Source organism: Giraffa tippelskirchi, chromosome 5, assembly GCF_054371585.1.
Source record: "Giraffa tippelskirchi isolate mGirTip1 chromosome 5, T2T-mGirTip1v1.2.pri, whole genome shotgun sequence".
Lineage (NCBI taxonomy): Eukaryota > Metazoa > Chordata > Mammalia > Artiodactyla > Giraffidae > Giraffa > Giraffa tippelskirchi.
The window spans coordinates 37,749,433-37,774,052 of record NC_137279.1 but is presented as its reverse complement, the minus strand read 5'-3'; the positions used below and the strand labels follow the sequence as shown (position 1 = coordinate 37,774,052).

General features: G+C 47.4%; 1 protein-coding gene across 4 annotated transcripts in view; it reads right to left on the bottom strand.

Moving 5' to 3' along the window:
- TNFRSF8 (TNF receptor superfamily member 8) overlaps positions 1-24,620 on the bottom strand; it is a 68,580-nt gene that overhangs the window by 33,148 nt on the left and 10,812 nt on the right. Inside the window, exons 1-4 of one of the 4 annotated variants that reach the window (XM_081491457.1) lie at positions 15,222-15,283; positions 14,061-14,093; positions 9,442-9,558; positions 339-488 (exon numbers count right to left, since the gene is read on the bottom strand). In XM_081491457.1, coding sequence (XP_081347583.1) covers positions 339-426 — 88 coding nt within the window. In that variant the 5' untranslated portion in view covers positions 427-488; positions 9,442-9,558; positions 14,061-14,093; positions 15,222-15,283. Of the gene's footprint in view, positions 1-338; positions 489-9,441; positions 9,612-14,060; positions 14,094-15,221; positions 15,284-16,655; positions 16,744-24,620 lie in introns of those variants that run through there. The other 3 variants (XM_081491456.1, XM_081491459.1, XM_081491458.1) reach the window with 3 other exon arrangements.

Here is a 24,620-nt window from a genome sequence, read left to right as displayed (position 1 = left end):
CACATACACAGACCAAAATGGGAAAACCAGCTCTAATCTTCTGGGAAATGCCAGGACAGAAACTTGAGGTTTCTTTCTTGCTTATCAAGCATCAGAGAATTTCTGCCCTGAGCCTCAAGCTAACCCAAGACCTCCTCCAGCCAGGGCAGTGCCTGGAACTCTTTCTGAGCCTGGGACCTGAGGTGCAGGGAAGGGACCACAGGGGCCTCTAGGTGCATCCTTGGCATCATCATGATAGGAGATGTCATCTATCCAGCAGGAAGGAGGAGGTGGGAGGTCAGGGTAGGGGTGGGGTGGCATCAGCACAGATAGTGATCCTGGGCAGTGGGGATACTCACCCTGCAACTTGACAACCATCCCTGCTGGGCAGACAGAGTGGGGGATGCAGCGGGCACAGGAGTTGACGACTGACATGCCACAGAACATGCCGGCCCGGCATTCACAGGCGCGGGAGGAATTCCTTGAGCACGGCTTCTTCTCCACGAGGTCTAAGGGACACAGAGAAAGGTCACTGGGGACTCAAAGAGGGTGAGGGAAGGGACCCAGAACACCCTCACGGACAGTCTAGTGTGTGAAGGAGGACACTGCTGTGGCCTTCTGCTGGGCAGGGCAGCTGGCATGCCCCGCTCTTCCTTCCAGAGTGTTCCTGAGATGAGGGCAAGAAGGCAGACGGGGTCCATAAGGCAGCCTCCACCAGCTAGCCCACATCCCTGGAGATCACAAAAATGATACTAAAAATAAATGAATATCCCAATATTAAAATGGACATGGAGGGATATTACATGCATATTTCGAAGTGAAAGCAGCCAATTGGAAAGGCTACCTACTGTGAGTCTAACTACATGACATTTGGGAAAAGACAAAACTAGGGAGACAGTAAAAAGATCAGCGGTTGCCAGTGTTTGGTAGGGGTGGGGGAGGGGAAGATGAATGAGCAGCACCAAGGACTTTCAGGGCGGTGACACTATTCTGTACGCTACTGCAACCGTGGACTATAAGTTTTGACATTATAAGTTTGTCAGAAACTAGAATCTACAATGCAAAGAGTGAACCTTAATGTAAACTATGAACTTCAGTTAATAATGACCAACATTGGTGCATCAGTTGTAACAATGTACCACACTAATGCAAGATGTTAATAACACTGGAGAGTAGTGGGAAACCTCTGTACTTCCTGCTCAGTTTTTCTATAAATTGAAAACCCAAAAAAAAAAAGTCTATTAAATTGTTTTCAATGGGCAAAGGAATTGAGAATACCCTTCTCCGAGAAGATATACAAGTGGCCAGAAAGCACATGAAAAGATGCTCAACGTCATGAGTCATCAGATCCATCCATTAGTCATCAAATCAAAACCACAATGACAGACCACACTGTATCCACTAGGACGACAAAATATAAATGTCAGACAGTGACAATAGTGGGTGAGCATAGGGAGAAATTGGAATCCTTTTAGAATGCTAGTGGGAATATAAAGTAAGACAGAGCTGTGGAAAGGAGTCTGGCAATTCCTCAAAAAATTAAATATAGATTTACTATATGATCCAGCAATTCTACTCCTAGATACATACCAAAGACAACTGAAAACATATGTCCATACAAAAACTTATCTGTGAATGTTCATACTAACATTATTCATACTAGCCAAGAAGTAGAAACAACCCGATATTCATCAACTAATAAACAGATAAACAAAATGTGCTATAGCCATATAATAAAATATTATTCAGTCATAAAAAAGGAATGATGTACTGATACATACTACAAATGGACAAACCTTGAAAACATTACATAAAGTGAAAGAAGCTAGACACTAAAAGCCACAAACTGCATGATTCCATTTACATGGAATGTCTAGAGTAGGCAAATCCATCGAGACAGAAAGTTGATTAGTGATTGCCAGGGGATGGAAGGAGGGGAGAATTAGGAGCTAAGGGTTTTTTTTTTTTTAATTGAGATAAAGCTGATGTACAATATTATATGTTTCAGGGATACAACATAGTGATTCACAATTTTGAAAAGCTATAATCCTTTTATGGTTATCACAAAGGAATTCTTGGGGGGGTGGGAATGTTCTGGAAATAGACAGTGGTAGTGGTTGCACATTGTGAATATAAAACCACAGTCCTGTACACTTTAAATGATGAGTTTTACCTTTAAAAAAAAATCACTGGTAAAAATAATAATCAATGCAAATATCCCTGAGAAAACAAGAAGGGGCATTCCTGGTCAACCCAGAAATGATGAAGACTTCCTGGAACAAGGAAGGCAGATGGGGTTGGATGAAAAAAGGAGACCACAGCCCAAAATATACTCAAGGGGATTATGCTGGAAGAGGCTCTGGTGCTTGTCTCCAAGTGGGTGCATGGCCAGGGCGATAGGGAGGGAATATGACAAGGAGTGTGAAGGCAGCACCCAGCTAGGTCCCTCACCCCACACTCCTCATCCTTTCATGCCACAGAGCTAAGAAGCCAAGCATCTCCCCAAGGAGACTCAGGTGAGGTGAGCTGATCGGCCCTGGTGGGGAGGAAGGAACCCTGCAGACCCAGAGGAGCAGCCTCTGGCAGACCCTGCTCAGCACCTTGCTCACTTTCACTGTCTTTGGAGGCAGGTTTCACCCTCCACCACCACCCTACCTTCCCCACCTCCCACCCCTATCCAGGTCATCAGATACCACCTGCAGACCTTGAAGTCACCAAAAATCAAAGACAACTAGCACCAAGAAAAAAGAGCCCCAAACTCAAACAGAACTAACACTCAAGAAAACAGATAAAAGAGAAAACAGAACACACCTTTGGCATAGATACACTTAATATTCTCTGAGAGACAAAAGGAAATTATACCTACAACAAGGAATCCTCTGGGGCACAATGACTGTGTTCCCAATTTCTGCTTCAAATGGGCTCGGAGAAAGAGCCCAGGCTACATTTCCCAGCCTCCCTTGAGGCTGGATAGGCAGACATGTGACTTCATTCTGGCCAATGGGATGTGAGCAACAATGACAAAAAATCCCCTCCCCTACACCTGGCCCCTAAAACCATTTCAGGACACTTTCCTCTTTCTTCCTTGTTGCCATGATGCTGGTGTAGCCCCTCATTCTCACTTGAACCCCAGAAGCTTTACTGAGGAGAGAATAAAATCCTGAGAATTTTCAAAAATCTGGAGAAGCCAACTAAAGGCAGTGAGTAGACATCCAAGGAAAACTAAAGAAAAAACAAACTCTTTGAGTAGCTGCCTGCCCGTTAATGTCACAGGCCTGGGCAGAGGCGGAAAAGACTGCCTGGACTTGCCAATTCCAGGAAGCCAGGCCAAGTGGGAGGAATGAGCAGAAGCCCTAGGAGTGGATGCACCCCTTTCTAGGCAGCAGGAGCTTGATAAAGACTCTGACAGAAGGGAAGGCAGACCCCCTGCCACCAGGACAATCCCTATCTCTGGCTGCTCTCTGACCCCCCACCAAGGTCCTTGGAGCTCCTAAAATGAGTTTCAAAAGTAACATTCAAGATTCCTCAAGAAATTAAACATACAATTCCCACACGATCCAGCAATTCCACTGCTGAATGTAGACCCAAAAGAACTGAGAGCAGGGACTTGAACAGATATTTGTACGAATATGTTCATAGCAACAATATTCACAATAGCTAAAAGGCAGAAACAGCTCAAATGTCCATGGACATCAACAGTTAAACAAAATGTGGTAGATACGTTCAATGGAATATCATCCAGCCTTAGGAAGGAAGGAAATTCTGACATGTCACATGGATGCATCTTGAAGACATTATGCTAAGTGATATAAGTCACAAAGGATAAATATTGTATGATTCCACATCTATGAGCATCCTAGAGTAGTTAAATTCATAAAGACAGGGAGTAGAATGGTAGTTGCCAAAGGGTTGTGGTTGGGGGGTGATGTGGAGCTAGTATTTAATGGGGACAGAGTTTCATTTGCGGAAGATGAAAAAATTCTGGAGCTAGGTGATGGTGATGGTCACCCAAAAATATGAATGTACTTCATGCTGCTGAAGAGTACACTTTTTTTTTCTTTTGAACTTCTTCTTTTGTGTTGGGGTATAGCCGATTAACAATGTTATGATAGCTTCAGATGAACAGCGAAGGGATTCAGCCATATATATATACATGTATCCTTTTTCCCCCAAACCCCCCATCCCATTCAGGCTGCCATATAACATTGAGCAGAGTTCCATGTGCTATACAATAGGTCCTTGTTAGTTATCCATTTTAAATATAGCAGTGTTCAACAGTATACTTTTAAATGGTTAAACTAAGAAGTTTTATGTATATTTTACCATGATTATTTTTAGGTAACCCTCGGGAATTCCCTGGTGGTCAGTGGTTAGGACTTGATGCTTTCACTGCAATGGCCTGGGTTCAATCCCTGGTTGGGGAGCTAAGATCCTGCAAGTCATAGAGTGCAGCCAAAAAAAAGAATTAACTCTCAGTCTTCCCCGATAGCTCAGAGGGTAAAGAATCCACTTGTGATGCCGGAGACACAGGAGATGCGGGTTCAATCCCAGGGTCAGGAAGATCCCCTGGAGAAGGAAATGGTAACCTACTCCAGTATTCTTGCCTAGAAAACTCCATGGACAGAGGAGCCTGGCGAGCTACAGTTCATGGGGTTGCAAAGAGTCGGAGAAGACTGAGCAACTAAGCACACACACCTCAGTTGAAGCTCTGAGCTGGGAAGGCACTGAGCCCAGTGAGGTGGGGCAGGTGAGAAGGAGAAATCCCCCACCCTGTGTCAGGGACAGAGTTGCTGCCATGGCTAAGCTTGAGCAAGAAGGAAAAATATAACACAGCAACTATGTGAATGTGCAATAGCAGGAAAGATGACAGAAGGGAGGGAGGAGAGAAGACAAGAAAGAGAGAAAGTTCTAAAAAAGATAGAAATATAGTTTGCAAGGACAAAGAACCCAGTCTACAACAAATAAGCAATCCTAGGAGTGCTTCACACTATAAAGCAACTTAATAAGAATATAGCTTCTCTGTTGGCTCAGACAGTAAAGAATCTTTCTGCAACGCAGGAGACCCGGGTTTGACCCCTGGATCAGGAAGATCCCCTGGAGAAGGAAATGGCAACCCACCCCAGTATTCTTTTCTGGCAAATTCCACGGACAGAGGAGCCTGGTAGGCTTAGTCCATGGGGTCGCAAACAGTCAGACACAACTGAGCAACTAACACACAATAAGAATATAAATTCAAGAAAGGAAGAGCTTTTTTTAAGAAAGATGATTTTTTTAAAGGATGTGATAAGAAGGAAGACTGCAGAGCAAAAGAAAGAAAACAAACTGAGGTGCACAGCACCATCATTAGAAATTCAATAAGTGAACTACCAGTATCCTGGGGGCCCTATGATACCTGGGCAGCAAGAAACAAAAAAGATTAGATGGAAAATTGAGCTAATAGCATGGAGAAAAGATTGAAAAAACACCAGTGAATGCAAGGTAAAAAGGCAGATATTAATGCAATGAATGAAGATGATGGACAAGGAGGAAAAGCAAGACAATGAAACATAAGAACAACTGGAACCCATCAAGTTGACATTGAGATGCATCTGTTGAGCAGAAATTAAAAAATTCATATAAATTGCCCTGAAATGAAGAACTAAATCTGCAGATAGAAAAGACATACCAGATACAGGAAGAATTGTTTGCAAACAATTAATATCACGACATATTCTGGCTAAGTTTTTGATCCTTAAGAATGGAGAAAGAATGATTCTTGGAGTCACCTACAAAGGTGGGAGGAAAAAGCTGACTGCAGAATCTTTCACGGCAATATTTTTTTTACATTGTGTTTCAAAGTGTCTTTATCTTTTATATAGTTCCACTATATATTACAAATACTTTTTAAGTAGATAAATTAAGATTTTTAGACAGAGTTTCAATATCAAGCCCTCAAAAATTAATAGAATGACTATACAGAGAAGTAGAAGGATATAGTAGACCTGAAAAGCACCATGAACCACTTCAACATAATTAAGATTTATACAATTTTCACACAACAGTAGGATACAAATTCTTTTCTAGCTCCCCTAGACTATCAAGTAGGAGGCACTGAAATATATCCAGAGACATAAAACAAGGTGCAAAAATTTCATGGTCTAAAGGTGTTGAAATCATACAGAGTCTGTTCTCCTATCACTATGGAATTATGTTAGAAATCAATATCAAAAGATAATTGAAAATAGCTCACATATTTTCAAGGGCATTGCCTCCATAGCACTATTTACCACAAGAAAATAGTGCACCAATCCTACCAAGTTCTAGAGAGAATATATCCCAGGATAATATTATACCTGTTCCAAGTGGTCATTCCAGTTTGGAGACAGATATTTTCAAACATGAAAGAAGTCAAGGAAGGTGCAAAAGAATCCCTGAAAAGTCCACATGACAGTGAAACCTAACCAATCAAGTCACAAATCAAAATGAAAAATTCAGGAATGAGAAGCTGTGATAAATGGACTCATAATGCACAATGGATAAATTTAAATAACAAAGTAAAGCTAGCATGGACTTAGGGCTACAGAAAAGATCAACATCACAGATTATGCAGAGCAAAAATAATGAAAGCTATAAAAGTCAGGAAGAGGATGGGGAGGCCAACAAGTCATTCATTTTTCATTACAGGGAGTCAAGCAACTCTATGCTGCCCCCAAATTGAAACAAGTAGAATATGACTTAACCACAAGAGACAGTCGTTCCTTCAATGATTCCTAACCACTTATTGATTTTCATAACCTCTTCTGTTAATTTCAGAGGGTTTTTTTTTAAACCCTTTTGATATCTCTTGTGATAGTCTAGTTTCTTCACTTTTCTTCCTCCTCTGAAATATTTGAATAAAGTTAAAGATAATCATTTTCACGCCATAAGCAGTAAGATCTAATCCTATTGAAGATTCCTTCTTTCTGTGTGGGTATAGTCTGTCTGGCTACGAACCAACCCATTCTTCTCTCTACAGAGAGGGAGAGAGATGTCAATCACCCACTGATTTGGGGAGGAGCAAAGTTGGCTTTCTTCCTTACACTTGTGTATTGCTTGAATTTTTATGTTGTTGCTGTTTTGGGGGGAGTTTTTGTTTGTTTGTTTTTTGGCCACACCCATGGCATGTAGGATGTTAGTTTCCTAACCAGGGATGGAAACCGTGACCCTTGTCCTGGGAGTGCAGTCATAACCACTGGACCGCCAGGGAAGTTCCTGCTTGAATTTTTATGATGGATGCATATAACTGTCATTTGATAAAATAAGATCAATAATTTTAAAAATTGTAAAGCTATATCACAGAAATGCTAACATAAACAAAGAAGAATGGCAATCTTAATATCAAGCAAAAATATCAAACAAAAATTAAGGCAAACACATTATAAGAAACAGAGAGGTGTATTTCATGTTGACAAAAGGTCCAAGCCACAAGGATAATAGGATACTCATGAACACTGTACCTAATAACATAGCTTTGACACTTATAAAGCAAAAATAGAGCACTATGAAAATCTGATGAAAAACAAGCATTTTGGGAGACAGATTTTAACACATCTGTCCCAGAAACCAACCTTTGTGAAAGTGACAAAATAAATAAGGATGCATCTTATTAAAAGAACATAAGTATTAACAAGCTTGATCAGACAGGTACAGATGGAATTCTGTACACAACAAACAGAATATGCGTTTCTCCCCAAACACACTAAACATACTAAACAGTATGAAAACTTATTTGTTGTTGTTTAGTTGCTAAGTCATGTCCTACTCTTTGCGACCCCTTGGACTGTAGCCCACCAGGCTCCTCTGTCCATGGAATTTCCCAGGCAAGAATACTGGAATGGGTTGCCATTTCCTTCTGCAGGGGATCTTTCCGACGCAGAGACTGAACCCACATCTCCTGCATTGGCAGATGGATTCTTTACTGCTGAGCTACCAGGGAAGCCCACGAAAACGTATTAGGCCAGAAGAAATATCAACAAATTTCCCCATCCTCCCCCCAAAAACCCCCAACAAACAAACATGAGATAGCACACAAACCACACTCACTACCCATAATAAGAAATTAACAATAAAAGACCTTATTGAAAATGTTCTCCTGGAAGCACTGTGATCTTGGGAAAGAACACAGCCCTTGATGTCAAACCAGTAGTTGAAACCCTAGCGCTCTCATTAATCAGAGCATTGTAATTTTGGAAAGGCCCTTAACCTCCCCAAACTTCAATTTCCTCACTGTAAAGCTGAGGTAAGAAAAGAATCTTCCCCTGGGGTTTAGCAAAGCTTCAACACAATATGTAAGTGTACATCCCTCCATCGAGGAAACATGGTATCAATAATTAAGTCTCTAAAAAGCATGGATGCAGGAGGGCAGGAGGGAGGCTCTAGAGGAAGGGGATATGTATAGACTTATAGCTGATTTGCACTGCTGTCTGGCAGAAACCACCCTAATGGCAGAAAATGAAGAGGAACTAAACAGCCTCTGGATGAGGGAGTGAAAAAGCTGGCTTGAAACTCAACATTCAAAAAACTGAGATCATGGCATCTGGTCCCATCACTTCCTGGCAAATAGCAGGGTAAAAAGTGGAAGCAGTGAAGATTTTCTCTTCTTGTGCTCCAGATTCATTGTAGATGGTGACTGCAGCCATGAAATTCAACAACCTTTGGTCCTTGGAAGGAAAGCTGTGATAAACCTAGACAGCATATTAAAAAGCAGAGACATCACTTTGTCAACAAAGGTCCATATAGTCAAAGATAAGATCTTTCCAGTCATCATGTACGGATGTGAGAGTTAGACATAAAGAAGACTGAGCACTGAAGAATTGACGCTTTTGAATTGTGGCCCTAGAGAACTCTTGAGAGTCCCTTGGACTACAAGGAGATGAAACCAGTCAATCCTAAAGGAAATCAACCCTGAACATTCATTGGAAGGACCTATGCTGAAGCTGAAGCTCCAATACTTTGGCCACCCATGCGAAGAACTGACTCACTGGAAAAGACCCTGATGCTGGGAAAGATTGAAGGCAGGAGGAGAAGGGGACGACAGAGGATGAGATGGTAGGATGGCATCACCGACTCAATGGACATGAATTTGAGCAAACTCCAGGAGATGGTGAAGACCAGATCTGCCTAGCGTGCTGCAGTCCACAGGGTCAAGAAGAGTGAATGACTGAAGAACAGCAACGGCAGAAACCAACACAATATTGTAAAGCAATTATCCTCCAATTAAAAAAAAAAAAACAAGTATGGATGCAAAATATCACAGCTGATGTCAATTCATAGATCCAGAGAGGTAAACTGAAGCACCAGGGGACTGATTCAGAGGACAAGCACCAAATCTTGTTTCTCACCACCTCCCACCTTCCAGGTGCTCTGCCTCCCCTGCCTCCCTCCCACCCCCAAGGCCCCCCATCCTCCCTGGAAGGAGCCGGGGAGGAGAGATGCAGCCCTTACCTCCAGAACAGCTCACACAAGCTGTGCAGCGGTCATTGCTGTCCAAGTAATAATCGTGCAGACACTGCCTCTCGCAGTGGTGGGACCCCTCTGGGCACAGCTGCTTCGGGGAATACCCTGGGGAAGAGAAGTGGAGATGCTCCTGGTCAGGTCACCTTGGAGGGTCATTGCTGCTGGGGTACGGGCAGGGCCTGCCTCAGAAGGAGGTGAGTAGGAGGTGACATTGACAGAGAGAAAAGGACTCCTGAGGTCATCATTCAGACCTGAATTATGGCACCACAGACCCTTCTGTTACTGAATCAATTATTTCCCTTTTGTCTTGTTTGGGCTTAAGTGAGTTAGGCTGCTGTTTGTTACAACCAAAAGAATCTAGACTAGGGACTTCCCTGGTGGTCCAGTGGCTAAGAATCTGCCTTGTAATGCAGGGGATATGGGTTTGATCCCTGGTCTGGGAAGATCCCACATGCCACAGGGCAACTGAGCCGGTGTGCCACAACTACTGAACTCCAAGCACCTAGAGCCCTTGCATCACAATAAGAGAAGCCACCGCAATAAGAAGCCCGCGCGCCGCCACTAGAGAGTAGCCCTTCCTCCTTGCAACTACAGAAAGCCCAAGTGCAGCAACGAAGACCTAGGGCAGCCAAAAAAAAGTAAATAGTTTTTTTTTAATTAAAGAAAGAAATGATCAAGTGGGTTTCCAATGTGGAGACAGCCTTGGAAGAACATAGAACAGGAGCTCCAAGAGAGGAAGGCAGTGGGGAGAGGAGTGATGGCGTGAGACAGTAGGAGGGGGGCCCACTGAGTCCCAAAGGACTGAATGAGGCGGGGGTGGGGTGGGGAGAGTGCAGGCAGCATTCCAGGCGGAGGGAGCCGCCAGGGCAGAGGCCCTTTGGGGGGAACAGACGTGGCTGGTACAGAGATCAGAAAGGCCACAGGGGCTGAAGAAATGATGCTGGAGCTTCTGGAGCTCACGCAGCTGAAGAATGATGCGTGTTTATGCACTGCTTGTTTCTTCTTTTCCCATATTCCACTTAGATCTTCTCCCCTGAGCACCGCGTTTAGAATACAAAATCAAATGGTTAAGAAAGCAGCACTGACATACATACACTGCGTGTGTGTGCACACCCAGTTGCTCAATCGTGTCCGACTCTGAGACCTTCTGGACTGTAGCCTGCCAGGCTCCTCTGTCCATGGAATTTTCCAGACAAGAATACTGGAGCAGTTTGCCATTTACTACTCGAGGGGATCTTCCTGACTCAGGGATTGAACCTGTGTCTCTTTCTTCTCCTGCACTGGCAGGTGGATTCTTTACCATTGAGCTACCAGGGAAGCTACCATGTGTAAAATAGCTAGTGGGAAGCTGCTCTATAAACAGGACGATCAACCTGTGCTCTGATGATCTAGAGGGGTGGGATGGGGGGTCGGAGGGAGGGAGGTTCAAGAGGGGGGGACATATATATATATATACTTATGGCTGATTTACACTGTTGTATGGCAGAAACTAACACAAGGCTTCCGAGGTTGTGCTAGTGGTAAAGAACCCGCCTGCCAATGCAGGAGACGTAAGAGAAGTGGGTTTGATCCCTGGGTCAGGAAGATGCCCTGGAGGAGAAAATGCCAACCCACTCCAGTATTCTTGCCTGGAGAACCCCGTGGACGGAGGAGCCTGGCCGGCTACACTCCAGGAGGTTGCAAACAGTTGGACACAACTGAGCGACTAAGCAGGCACACACACACGGGGTATGTATGTCAGTGCTACTCTCTTAACCATTTGGTTTTTAATGGAGTCACAAAGAGTCAGACTCGACTGAAGCGACTGAGCACGCACGCGCACAACACAGCATTGTAAAGCAATTTTCCTCCGACTAAAAAATAAGTTGAAAAAAAAGAACCGAATGGTTAAGAAAGCCTCTGGTGTTGTTCTGGCTCTGAGAACTGGTTCCCAAGTGTCCCTCTTTGCTAATGCTCCCAGGCTCTGAACAGCGCCTTTCTGACTCCAGATGTTCTCAGCGTTTGTCCTCCCTTTCCCAGCACCTCCCTTTCCTGCCACCTCTGGCTCAGCCTCAGGCAACCCCAGCTGCAGCTGCTTTGGCCCCAGACACTCCCACAGGCTAAGTCTGGGCCGCCAGTCCCTCGGCCCTCCCCTCCCCCAACCCCCTTCACACCCTTGTTGTTGTTGTTTAGTCACTAAGTCACGTCAGACTCTGTGACCCCATGGAGCCCGCCAGGCTCCTCTGTCCATGGGATTTTCCAGGCAAGAATACTGGAGTGAGGTGCCATTTCCTCCTCCAGGGTAATCTTGACCCAGGGATCAAATGCACGTCTCCCATGTTGCAGGTGGATTCTTTACCACTGAGCTACCACACGCTACATGGAGCCCTTCCCAGTTCTTGAATGCCCATCCCTGCCCACTCCAGGCCTTGGCATATTCTCTGTCCTCTAATCAGAGCATACCGATTCCCCACCTTGGTTGACTTCTGCTCATCCTCAGGACACCTCCTCCAGGAAGTCCCCACTGCATGTTCCAACCAAGTCAGGTTCCCTGGAATGTGTTCTCAGGGCTCCCAGATGCTAACCGCCTGGTGCAGCAGACACATTTCAGATGGACTTTTCAGCCCACAGATTGCCTTTCTTGGAGAACTGCCCCCATTCCCCTACTCCCTGCCCTGCTAGCAGTGGTCCAAGGCAGTTCTGTCGTTGGGGAACCAGAGCAGAGGTGGACTCTGGCCTTATCTGAGCCATCAGATGCTTTCTTCTTGTGCTTTGGAAATGGAGCTAGAAGATGTTTATCGGGCGTCCCCTCATTTCCCTGAAGGAGAAGTCCAAATGGGGAGGGAACTGAGGGCCAGCCAAGCTCAGCCAGAGCAGGGAGGGCAGGCTGCCTCCTTCCTGAAGAAACCCTCAGCTCCCCCAGGACAAGACGGGGTCCACCCACCCGGCCCCAAACAAACCTTGCTCTCTGCCTAACGCCAGGCCTGGCTTCACATCGGCCCTGCTCCCCCATGCCTGGAGGAGGCGCCTCCTATGAGGAGGTTAGTCTGGGCACAAAAGGAGAATGATCCAGAAAGCAGGATGCAGAATAGGAAGGGGGTAGCCCCCACATGGGCTCTTCAGTTTTTCAGCCCCTCCAAGTTTTGTTTTTTTTTAAATAATTTTATTTATTTATTTCTGTGCTGTGTTGGTTCTTGTTGCGGCTCGGGCTTTTCTCTAGTTGCAGCAAGCGGGAACTATACTCGAGTTGCGGTGCGTGGGCCTCTCACTGCAGTGGCTTCTTTTGTTGTGGAGCACGGGCTTTAGAGCATTCAGGCTTCAGTCATTGCAGCTCCGGGGCTCTAGAGCACAAGCTCAGTAGCTGTGGTGCACAGGTTTAGTTGCTCCATGGCTTGTGTGATCTTCCTGGATCAGGGAGGGAACCTGTGTCTCCTGCACTGGAAGGTGGATTCTTTACCACTGAGCCACCAGGGAAGCCCCCGTCCCAGTTCCTGGAGGCCCATCCTTGCTCACTCCAGGACTTGGCATATTCTCTGTCCTCTAACCAGAGCACACGCTCTCCACACCTTGGCCCTGGCCAACTCCTATGCTGCCTCCTCCCCACCAGTGAATGCCTCGGGGTCAGTGCCAAATAGGAGGGAGGAGCTCAGGGTTCTAATTAGACAGCTATATGACCCTGCCTGAGCCATTTACTAGCTTGTGACCCTGGGCAAACCCCTGAACCCCGCCTCCCCCACCATGTGCCAATTTCCTCTTTGGGTTTCCTATCAGGGCTCAGTGAGCTCAGATGGTTACAGGGCTCAGCACTGGCACAGAACACGCTTCACCAATGATAACTGTGGCTGTTGTCATGAATCAAGTGAATGACCTCCCTGTCACTGGGGAGTGTGTAAGCAGAGGGCTGGGGATCAACTGTCAAGGATGCTAAAAAGGGCAAAACAGGCCTGGGTGGGAGGAGGGACCTGACGACATAGTTTCTCAGTCTCAAAGGTCTCCCTGTTTCCTTCCTCCACCAAGCTGCCCCCATACACAGCTGGGTGCAGACTGCAGGCGGTGGGCAAAATGTCAGAAATTTCCCCGAGAGAGACAGAGGAAGGGGTTTTTGTGGGTTTTTCATTTTTCCTCTCTTGCATGCCCGGAAGCACAAGGTCAATAAAACTCCAGCAAAATGCCCCGCCCACCACACCAGCATCAGGTGCTCAGTCATTGGGCCTCAGAGAGGAAATATGGGGGGAGAGGGAACGCCCCTCTTCCCTCCACAGCATCTAAGTGGAGGGAGTCAGGGACTGGGATATCACTCGCTCTTCCCACTCACTCCCCATCAAAGCCCGGCCAGGCTGGTGCCAAAGGGGCTGGGGGGCATTGAAAGGAAGTGTCTGTCTTTCTCCCTGCAGCTGGGATTGTGGGTCTTATGGAAAATCGGAGCCCTGTGGGCCACACCACCCAGGAACATTGACTTCTGCTCCCCTGGGGAGATGTGGTATACAACCAGCCACATAAACCTGGGCTGGTGAGGGAAGGCTTTGTGGAGGGGAGGGTGCCAGCAGGGCAGCCAGATTAGAGACGGTGGGGGAGGGCATCCTGGGTGCAGACAGGCATGTACAATGGCCCAGAACTTGAAAGCGTACAGTAGGTTCAGAGGTCACCAAGCAGAGCAGTTCCTGTAGAAAGGCCAAGAGAGAAAAAGCTGGAAAAGTGATAAATGACATCAGTATAAGAACAAACAATAAACAGCTGTTGGATGGATGTGGGTGGAAGAGTGGATAAAAGGGGGATGGGAGAAGGTGAGGAGATAGATCAGGGATGGATGGGAGGGGTCCAGTGCTATGGACTGAACTATGTACTCCCCCAATCCATATCTTGAATCTCTAACCCTCCAGTGTAGTGGGTTGGCCAAAAAGGTCATTTGGGTTTTTCTGACGATGTTATGGAAAAACCCAAATGAACTTTTTGGCCAACCCAATATTAGAGATAGGGTTTTTAGGAGGTAATGAAGGTTAAATGAGGTCAAAATGGTGGGGCCCTGATCAGATAGGATTGGTAGCCTTGTAAGAAGGGAAAGAGATCTCCCCCCCCCTCTCTGCCATGAGATAGTATCTGTCTGCAAGCCAAGAAGAGATTTCTCACCAGAAACAACACCAAACCTTGTTGGAACCTTGATCTTGGACTTAAGAACCTCCAGAACTATGAGAAAATAAGTCTGTTGTTAAGTCCCCACTCTGCAGTATTTTCTTATGGCAGCCTGAGCAGACTGAGACAGATGGGTAGATGTATGTGGGATGGGTGGCAGCAAAAATAGGAAGGGGGAGGATAGGAGGAAGGAGACAAGAAGAGGAAGGGATGGACAGGTTAGTGAGTGGGTGAAAGGACAGCATGTACATGGGTGGGTGGCTGTGTGGGTGACAGGCCATATGTGGCCCATCATATGTGTCTATGTGGGTAAAGTCCCAAGCACTAAAAAGCAAGGGGCCCTACTTGTTATGTATGTTCAAAAATAACACTGAACCGTAAAATAAAGGCAAGAAAGTCCAATAGAGTTCTACTTTTTCTGCTACAATGACTTCTTACAATCATGTTTTAGAAATAAAAAATAGCAAATTCTCTCCCAAAACATTTCTCTTGGTCCTTGGGTGGCCTGAGCGCAGGTTGAGTCTACCCTCTTGGTGCAGCAAAGAGCCTGTAGGGAACCAACTGAGCAGCGTTGCTGCCAGCTCAGGCCACACAGCCTTGGTGATCTTGGGCATCATGGCCTGTCACCATCCTCCAGACAGCAATGCTGGTCCCTCTACCTGTCTTGAAGACTTCTGCCCACCTCCTGTCCTGCTGTGGGCGGAGTATAAGCCTGCTGTCCTCAGAGTGTAGGCACAGTTGCCCCTCATGCCCTCTGCTGACATAACAATGAATATCTTTCCTCCCCCATGAGTCCCTGTTCCCAGAGGTCAGAGACCACAGCTAAACTTCATCTCATGACTCCACCCAGCTAAGGCCACTGGATGTGCTTTAGGACTTGTGATAACCACAGAGGAGGGGGATGCCTTATGACCTTGTGACCTTTAGACTCATCTGCTGCTACTGCTACTGCTAAGTCGCTTCAGTCGTGTCCGACTCTGTGTGACCCTATAGATGGCAGCCCACCAGGCTCTGCCGTCCCTAGGATTCTCCAGGCAAGAATACTGGAGTGGGTTGCCATTTCCTTCTCCAGTGCAGAAAGAGGCAAACAGGCTCGTCTCTGTTCTGGAAGGATTTCCTAATGGTGTCCTTCATCTACCCTATAGGCCCATCACTGTGCTGGGGACGGGGTGGTGGGGGGTTGCAAGCCTTCCAGGAAGTGAGCTCTGGGCAGGGAAATTTGTCCCCGAGAGAGCTGTAGTCCTGGCGGCCCTGGACAAACTTGCTCCTAGAGCAGGAAAGATGAGACCTGCAAAGGTCTTGTAGGCCTGGAAATGAGGGGTGGTCAGGGGGTGTCGATGGCCCAGGCTCTGGGGTTCACGGAACCCTGGGATCTGGCCGCAGTCAGCTCCCTCGTTTTCTATCTCTGTGACCTTGGGCAACTTGCTTAACCTTGCAGCATCCCCAGCCTCATTTACAAAATGGCAACAATAAAGGATAATCATGAGGATCTGATAAGATGACGCAACACACGTGAGGCCCCAGACTAGTATATGAACAGTGAGTGTTTAATTGTTGTTGTTGTTTAGTTGCACAGTCATGACTGACTCTTTGCCACCCCCTGGACTGTAAGCTGCCGGTCTCCTCTGTCCATGGGATTTCCCAGGCAAGAATACTGGAGTGGGTAGCCATTTCCTTCTCCAGGGAATCTTCTTGACCCAGGGATAGAACTCACATCTCCTGCATTGGCAGGTGGACTCTTTACCACTGAGACACCAGGGAAGCCAGAATGGTCAATAAAGAGTAGTAATTAAGAGACCTCCTGGAGGAGGGCATGGCAACCCACTCCAGTATTCTTGCCTGAAGAATCCCACGGACAGAGGAAACTTGTGGGTGATAGTCCATGGGGTCCTCAAGAGTCGGACAACACTGAAGCAACTTAGCATGCACACACTCATCAAAAACAAAAACTTACAAAGGGTCAGCCTTCAGAAACCTACAGTCAATGACAATGATGATGTTGACTCTGGTGGTTCCCACTTACCAGTCTCCCCAGAGTGCTGTAACTTGAGGACAAAATCCCCTCCATCCCCACCCCAGCAAGCCCCACTCACCCTCACGGCAGCGGTGACAGCACTTCCCGGCAGCCTTGTCATAGTAGCGGCTGAGGTCTCCAAGACAGTCATTCTCGGGGGCTCGCCTCTGGAGCATCAAACACACTGGTAAGTCCAGGAGGGTCCCAGACCCCGCCCCTCCCTCCTGCCCCTCAGCTCCCAGGAGGCCTGGTATCCAGTTGCTGTCAAGACCAGGCCTGAAATGGAACCTCACGTTATAGTAGTCAGGACAGAAACTTCCTCGAAACTGCTCCACCTTTGGTCTTCTCTGGAGCAATGGCGGCAACTCCAGCCTTCCGTAACTCAGACCCCAAACCCTGAATTCTCCCTTGACCCTCTACTCTGGTGCTCACACCCAACCCATCAGCAAGTTCTCTCAGCCTCTTTGGACCAATATCCCCCAACTCCTCCACCAGCTCCCAGTCCCCATCCCCTCTCCCCGAGAATAATTCGCTTGCCTCCTACCTGGCCTCCAGCATGGGCCCAGCAATAAGAATCTCTGGTAAGAGCTTCTCTGGTGGCTCCCTGGTAAAGAATCCTGCCTGCCAACACAGCAGACATGGGTTCGATCCCTGATCTGGGAAGATCCCACATGCCTCAGAGCAGCCAAGCCCATGTGCCACAACTATTGAGCCTGTGCTCTAGAGCCCAGGAGCCACAATTACTGAGCCCACATGCCGCAACTATTGAAACCCACGTGCCCTAGAGCCCACTCTCTGCAACAAGAGAAGCCACTGCAATGAGAAACCCACACACTGCAACTAGAGAGTAGCCCCCTACTCACCACAACTAGAGAAAAGCCCGAGTAGCAACGAAGACCCAGCACAGCCAAAAATAAATTTTAAAATAAACATTTAAAAAATAAATAATAAAAAAAATGTGCATGCATGCACGCTAAGTCGCTCCAGTCATGTCTAACTCTGTGAGACCCTATGGACTGTAGCCTGCCAGTCCTCTGTCCATGAAATTCTCCAGGCAACAATACTAGAGTGGGTTGCCATGCTCTCCTCCAGGGAAATAAAAACATATATCCTTTCAAAAAACAATCTTTGGTAAACTTGCTTGTTGAAGTCTAACTCTCATGCAGAAAATCACACAGGTCTCAAGTACATATGCACTGAATTTTTACAGCATAAACACATTCTGCCACCAGCTCCCAGATCCAGAAACAAGACACTAGTACCCAGAACCCCTTCCTGCCCCTTCCCACCATGGAAGGCCCCCTGCTACCTTGACTTCTACACCCAGAGACACATTATGTCTGCTTTTACACTTCACCTGGATAGAAACACACACACCCTGACAACTGGCTTCTTTAACTCAAAATTCTAATGTGGGAATCACCCACATTATTGCAAATAGTAACCATTCATTGAAGCTCACTGCCTTGCACTATTGTATCCTATGGATATGCACAATCTACCTATTCTACTCTTGATGGACTTTTGGGTTGTTTCCACTTTTTGATCATTATGAATTACCCTGCTAGGAACTTTCTTTTACCTATATTTTTGGTGCACATATGTACACAATGTTGTGCTGCTGTTTTTTAGTTTCTAAGTGCTGTGCAACACTTTTGCAACTGTATGGATTATAGCCCACCCGGCTCTTCTGTTGGTGGGATTTCCCAGGCAAGAATACTGGAGTGGGTTGCCATTTTCTTCTCCAGGTTATCTTCCTGACTCAGGGATCAAACCCACATCTCCTACAATGCAGGCAGATTCTTTACCCCTGAGCCACAGGGAAGCCCTGTGTACACATTACTGCTAAATACAGACCTAGGTATGAAATTGCTGGGTCATAAAGTATGTGTATGCTCAGTGTTGATTGATTCTCCATACAGTTTTCTAAATTGTACTAACTGACATTTCATGGCAGTGTGTGAGTGTTCCAATTGCTCCGCATCCCTGTCAGCACTTGGTATTGTCAGTTTGTAAATTTTTAGCCATTTGGATGAGCTTATAGTGGCATTTCATTGATCTTTTATTTGCATTTCTCTGATGAGTGATGATGTTGGGTACTTTTCCACATGTTTATTAGCCATTTGAATATTCTCTCTTGTAAGATGCCTATTTGTGTCTTTTGGCCATTTTTTAAAAATTGAATTGTCTGACTTTTCTTCCTGATTTGTAGGAGTTCTTTATATATTCTGGATACAAGTCCTTGTTGAATACATATGCTGCAAATATCTTCTCCTATCTTCTGTTTTGCCTTTCCACTTTCTTAAAGGAGTCTTGTGATGAATAGAGTCTTCAGTTTCAATGAAGTACAATTTATCAATCTTTTCTTTTATTGTTAATGTCCTATGCAAGAAGTATTTGCCTGCCCAATATATTTAAATATTCTTTTTTTTTCTTTTAAAGGGTTGGAGTAGGTATTTTCTTAGTATTTGTTTGTTGGCTGTATTGGGTCTTAGCTGCAGCATGTAGAGTCTTCAATCTTCTCTGTAGAACACAAGATCTTTAGTTGCTTTATGGGAATCTAGTTACCTGACCAGGGATCGAACCTGGGCCCATTGCACTGGAAGCTCAGAGATTTTAGCTACTGGACCACCAGGGAAGTCCCCATTTAGATATTCTTTTACATTGTCTTCTGGATGGTATTACTTAACCTTTTCTATTTTGGGTTTCATTTTGGTGCATAGTGTGAAGTAGGGACCAAGGTTTACTTTTTTCAGGAATAGGCTTTTTTTCTTTCTTTTTTTGGCCATACCACACGGCTTGCAGGATCTTAGTTCCCCAGCCAGGAATCAAACCCTGGCCAACAGCAATGACAGTCCTGAGTCCTAACCACCGGACCACCAAGGAATTCTTAGGAATAGGCATTTTTCACAATGTTCTTCCGCATGTTTCCAGGGCTCCTTGAAAGCTAAGCCCCTTTGTTAGGCAGTGTTCATGAAAGTTTGGGGGACTGAACATCATCCTTCCTAGTGAATGAGAGGGGAGAATGAAGCAGGTTTCTGGGAAGACCCATAACGAGGAGCTCCAGGAAGGGAGCGTGGGAGGGAGGTGGGGCAGACAGGGAAGGAGGGAGCGGTGTCCCACCTCTTTATCTTCAGCATCCAAGGAGATGGAGGCTGGCAGACAGGAGGTGGCCGCTCATGGGATGGATTAAGCGGGGGCTTTCTTGGTTTGGGGGAAGAAAGCAGAAACCATTGACCTGTCAGGAGTGGTCTGGCTGACCCAAGGGGATTCCCTACTCTTCTCTCCACCCGAGGGAACAATGAAATAATACGTGAACACTCTGCTATGGGCACAGAGCAGCGAGGAGGCAGTGTGGCTGGAAGGCGGACACAGGGAACGTCAATTATGTTCTTCGTTTGCACATCTGAAGTGTCACCACATAAATTTGAAATAATAAACATAACCTACATTTGCAAACACCAGTCACACAGCACTTGTCTGTCTCATGTTACCCAAAGCCCAGGGCCTTTAGGGCATTCTGTGTGCCCACCTGTGCCCAGCCTTCTGCTCCAGCAGAATCTCATTCTTCTAAAGTAAACTGAGGGCACCGGGGAGCTCTCTAGGGGCTGAGACCTGCCAGGACAGCCCAAGCTTCTCCCTGAGCCGCAGCATCTCACCATGTGCGCTTGGAAGCCTATGGCTGCGGGCAGCTGCGGGCAGTGGGAGCTGAGGGTTCAGCCCTGCCAGGTCTGCTGAGTGTGAGGGAAATTCTGGGGCCCTGGTCTGGGTTTTCCCCTCCTGGCCTGCCTGCTCCTCTCACTGATAGCTATGGACTCAGGGAGACGTGGCCCTGCTCACTCTCCCCAGGGCCCAGAGGCATGCCAGAGGGGAGCACAAATGCTTATCCTTCATCTCCCGCCACCTCACCCTGGGTCAGTGGAGAGGGGTAGGTACAGAGGAGAGGGAATCCATGGTATTATCAGCCACTCCTCCCCAACCATGAGTCACACATCATCTCCTTTAGGCCACCCCCAGCACTTTGGGGGGCTTCCCTGGTGAATCAGATGGTAAAGAATCCATCTGCAGTGGGGGAGACCTGGGTTTGATCCCTGGGTTGGGAAGATCCCCTGGAGGAGGGCATGGCAACACACTCCAGTATTCTTGCCTGGAGAATCCCATGGACAGAGGAGCCTGGCAGGCTACAGTCCACAGGGTCGCAAAGAGTTGAACACGACTGGAGTGACTTAGCATTAGCACGCACATGTGAATAGTGGCCCTAGTGGTAAAGAACCCGCCTGCCAGTGCAGGAGATGTAAGAGACATGAGTCAGTCCCTGGGTTGGGAAGATCCCCTAGAGGAGGGCATGGCAACCCACTCCAGTTATTCTTGCCTGGGAAATTCCATGGACAGAGGAGCCTGGTGGGTTACAGTCCATGGGGTCACAAAGAGTCAGACATGACTGAGGGACTAAGCACACACAGCCCTTTGGGGCCATATCACTACCCCACATTCCAGATGAAGAAACTTCACCTCAGAGACGTGCAGTTACTTGCCCAAAGTCACACAGCAACTAATCACAGACAGAAGACTTTGAGCTTCACTAGTGTCCCCAGGTCTCTCCCCTTCTCTGGGCCTCAGGCTGCCCATTTTGAAAACAAAAAAGGTCCAGGAACTTCTCTGGTGGTCCAGTACTTAAGAATCCACCTTGTGATGCAGAGGACTCAGGTTTGATCCCTGGCCAGGGAACTAACATCCCACATGCCTTGGGGTAACTAATGCTGTGCTGCAGGTAAAGAGAAGCCTGTGGGCTGCAACTAAGACACAACACAGCCAAAAATTAATTAATTTTTTTAAATAGCAGTAAGTCTTGAAAATAAAAAAAGGTCCAATGTGCTGAGAAGGACATCACATCACCTCTGTGGTCTTTCTACCAAAAGTCCATAATCTGAATCATATCATGAGACAAACCTAGAAAAACGTCAGACAAACCCAAACTGAGGGACATTCTACAAACCTGCTGGCCTTAACTCTTTAAAATGCCAGTGTATGAAAGATGAGGAAGAACTGTGGAATGTTTCAGAAGAAAAAAAAAGAACATTAAAAAGACAAGAGAACTGAATGCAATGTCTGAACTGGATCCTGAATCAGGCTGGGAAGCGGGATTTTGCTGTAAAGAAGATTGAGATAACTGGTGAAATTTGAATATGAGCTTTTTATCTGATTATGTTCTATCAATGTTGAATTCCTGAAAACCTGTTTCTGTAAGAGATGTCCTTTTTGTAGAAGAAACATGCTGAAATACTTAGGAGTGAAGGATCAAAATGCCTGCAATTAACTAGCAAACAGTAAAAAATGATGACCATTATCGTCATCATAATACACATATACACAAAGAGAGATAAAACTCAAGCAATTGCACAAAACAGCATGTGTAAATAATAGCACCTCCAGGGTTCCAAGTGCTCAGGAAGGAATGTGCGTGCATGGGTATTGAGTCACTCAGTCAAGTCCGGCTCTTTGTGACCCCATGGGCTGTAGCCCTCCAGGCTCCTCTGTCCACAGGATTTTTCAGGCAAGAATACTGAAGTGGGTTGCCACAGGGAATCTTCCCAACCCAGGGATTGAACCCAGGTCTTCTGCATCGGCAGGCAGATTCTTTACTACTGAGCCATCTAGGAGGGCCCTCTTTTCAACAAGGAGATCTGTGTAAATCCACAGTTTGCCACCAGGGGGTGCTATCTTCTCGCCATCCCCAGAGGTGGGATTTCAGCCAGGATTTCCAGCTGGAGCTGATGAGTCCCTTGAAGACAGCAGAGGACTTGGGGGCCTCCGTTCCCCATGTAGGGCTTATGCGGGAAGGCGCTGATCCCCTCAACCCCATGGAGGGGTGACCCCCGCTCCCCCCAGCCCTTCCCAGAGACGGGGGGAGTCCAGGCTGCGGCATAGCTCAACCCTGTCCCCTAGCCTTCACCCTAAATGTCCTCAGGCCCCTGTGGCTGGCCTTCTCTGGAAAAGATACTGGGGACTTTTTGTGTCTATGATGTCACAGCTTTACAAGCACTGAGAAAATGGGTCAGTGCAAGGTACACATGCTGTTGCAGAAGAAACAACAGCACTGACAACCCAAGGGCCCTGTGAGACCCTATTACCACAGATATCCATCTGTGAGAAGTGAAGAGCCTGCTCAGGCTCTGAGTCTAGTCAGCTGACTCGGCAACTCCAGGGCTACCTCAGAAACCCACTTTGTGCTGGAGGGCTGACAGGCGCCAGGATGCCCTCCAGGGCTGGCGCTTCTGTGCAAGAGGCAACCCCATCTTCCCAGGGTGTTCCCAGCCCAGAAACTAGAAAGGGGTGGAATCGAAGCCCCGAGCTTTGCCTTTGCAGAGCTGTCCTTGAGCCCCCCACAAAGTTGGCCCTGTCTCATGCCCTAGGCTCGGTCCTCACCCTCTGGCCCCATTTATTGCACCCCCCCGCCATCTCCCCATTGCCACACTGCCCCCCCACCCCCACCTGTCATCTCCCACCACCCACTCACTTGGGCCCTCCCCCCATACCAGCTCCTGGAGTAGCACACAGAACACAGCAGCTTTGTCATCGATGGCAGTCTCTGAATTCTGAGAGCCTGCCAGTTTCCGCTGGCCACAGGCTCAGACCCTGGATGGCCCATCGGCTCCTGCTGCCCCCCAGGGAAGGGGGGAGCGACAGCCAGGTCGTGCTCTGGGAGGGAAGGGGGAGTCAGAAAGGGGACAGTGGGAGGGGGAAGCCCAAGGCCTGGGAGGGGGGCTTTTGGGTGGGGTTCCCCGGCAGGTTTGAGGCAGGGCAAGATGTCCACAGAGTGATGAGCTGTGTAACCAGAGTCGTGTGGCTGAGACTTAGTGGCATCAAGATAAAGATAAGAGTGGCCTGAAACCTTCCCATTTCTAGATCTATTTTCAGGTTGGTTTGGTTTTCCCTACAAAACCTGGTAAATTTCACTTTCAGAAAGCTCCACCTGGTCACAGCTGCAGAAACAAGAGGCAGGCCACACCTGTAGGAGCCGAGACTCCACAGCTGGGTGGCAGATGGGAGGGGTGGGAGGTGGAGGAGTCAGATGAGAAGCAAAATACCCACAGGGCTGGAGCAGGGCAGAGCTGGGAGGTGTGCCCCACCCCCACCCCGGGGCTCTCTGCCTCTGTTACTCAAAGTGAGGTGCCTGACCCCAGCAGCATGGGCACCACTTGGGAATTTGCCTGAAATGCAGAATCCCAGGCCTCACCTAGACCTATCATCTATCCCATTTTACAGATGGGGAAACTGAGGCACAGAGTGGTTAAGAACCTTGCCTCAAGTCACACAGCTGGGCAGTATTAGAGCCAGAATTTGGCCATCTGGCACAGGCTCTTATCCACCAGGCTCTGCATCCCGAGTCCTGTTTGTTTAACCTCCAGCTGTACCCTCAGTCACCCAGCTCTTCCTCACCTCCTTCCCATCTGGACTTGCAAATGGCAGACCAGGGTCTCCTTACATCCACCCCATCCCTCATCCCCCACTCATAGTGCAGAGGCTGGAGCGATGTTTTCAAAACACAGATCTTGTCGTCTCCCTTACACCCTGTTGAAGATGAGTAGATAGCTTCCAACTAAACTATGGATAAAGCCCAAAGTCCTGACAGGGGCGCAAGAGACACTGCTGGACCAGCCCTGGCCATCTGGCCTGTGCACGCCCTTCCTCCCTCCGTCTTTCCAGCAGCCTTGTACATGTTGTTCCTCTGGGCACCCCACCCTCTGGTGCCCTCAACTCTTCCTTTAGATTTCACACATGCATGCCTCTTCCCAGAGGACCCCCTCCCTGATCACGCCCATCCAGGTCAGGTCTCTGCAGGCTAGAACAAGATGTGGGCAAGTTTGTGTCCTTGCTGGAGGCTCTAGGGGAGAATCCATTTCCTTGTGTTAATAGTCAAGGGGGCCCGAGATTTCTCTGGTGGTTCAATGGTTGAGAATCTGCCTTGCAATGCAGGGGAAGTGGGTTTGATTCCTGGTCGGGAAACTAAGATCCCACATGCCGTTGAGCTATTGATATTGAG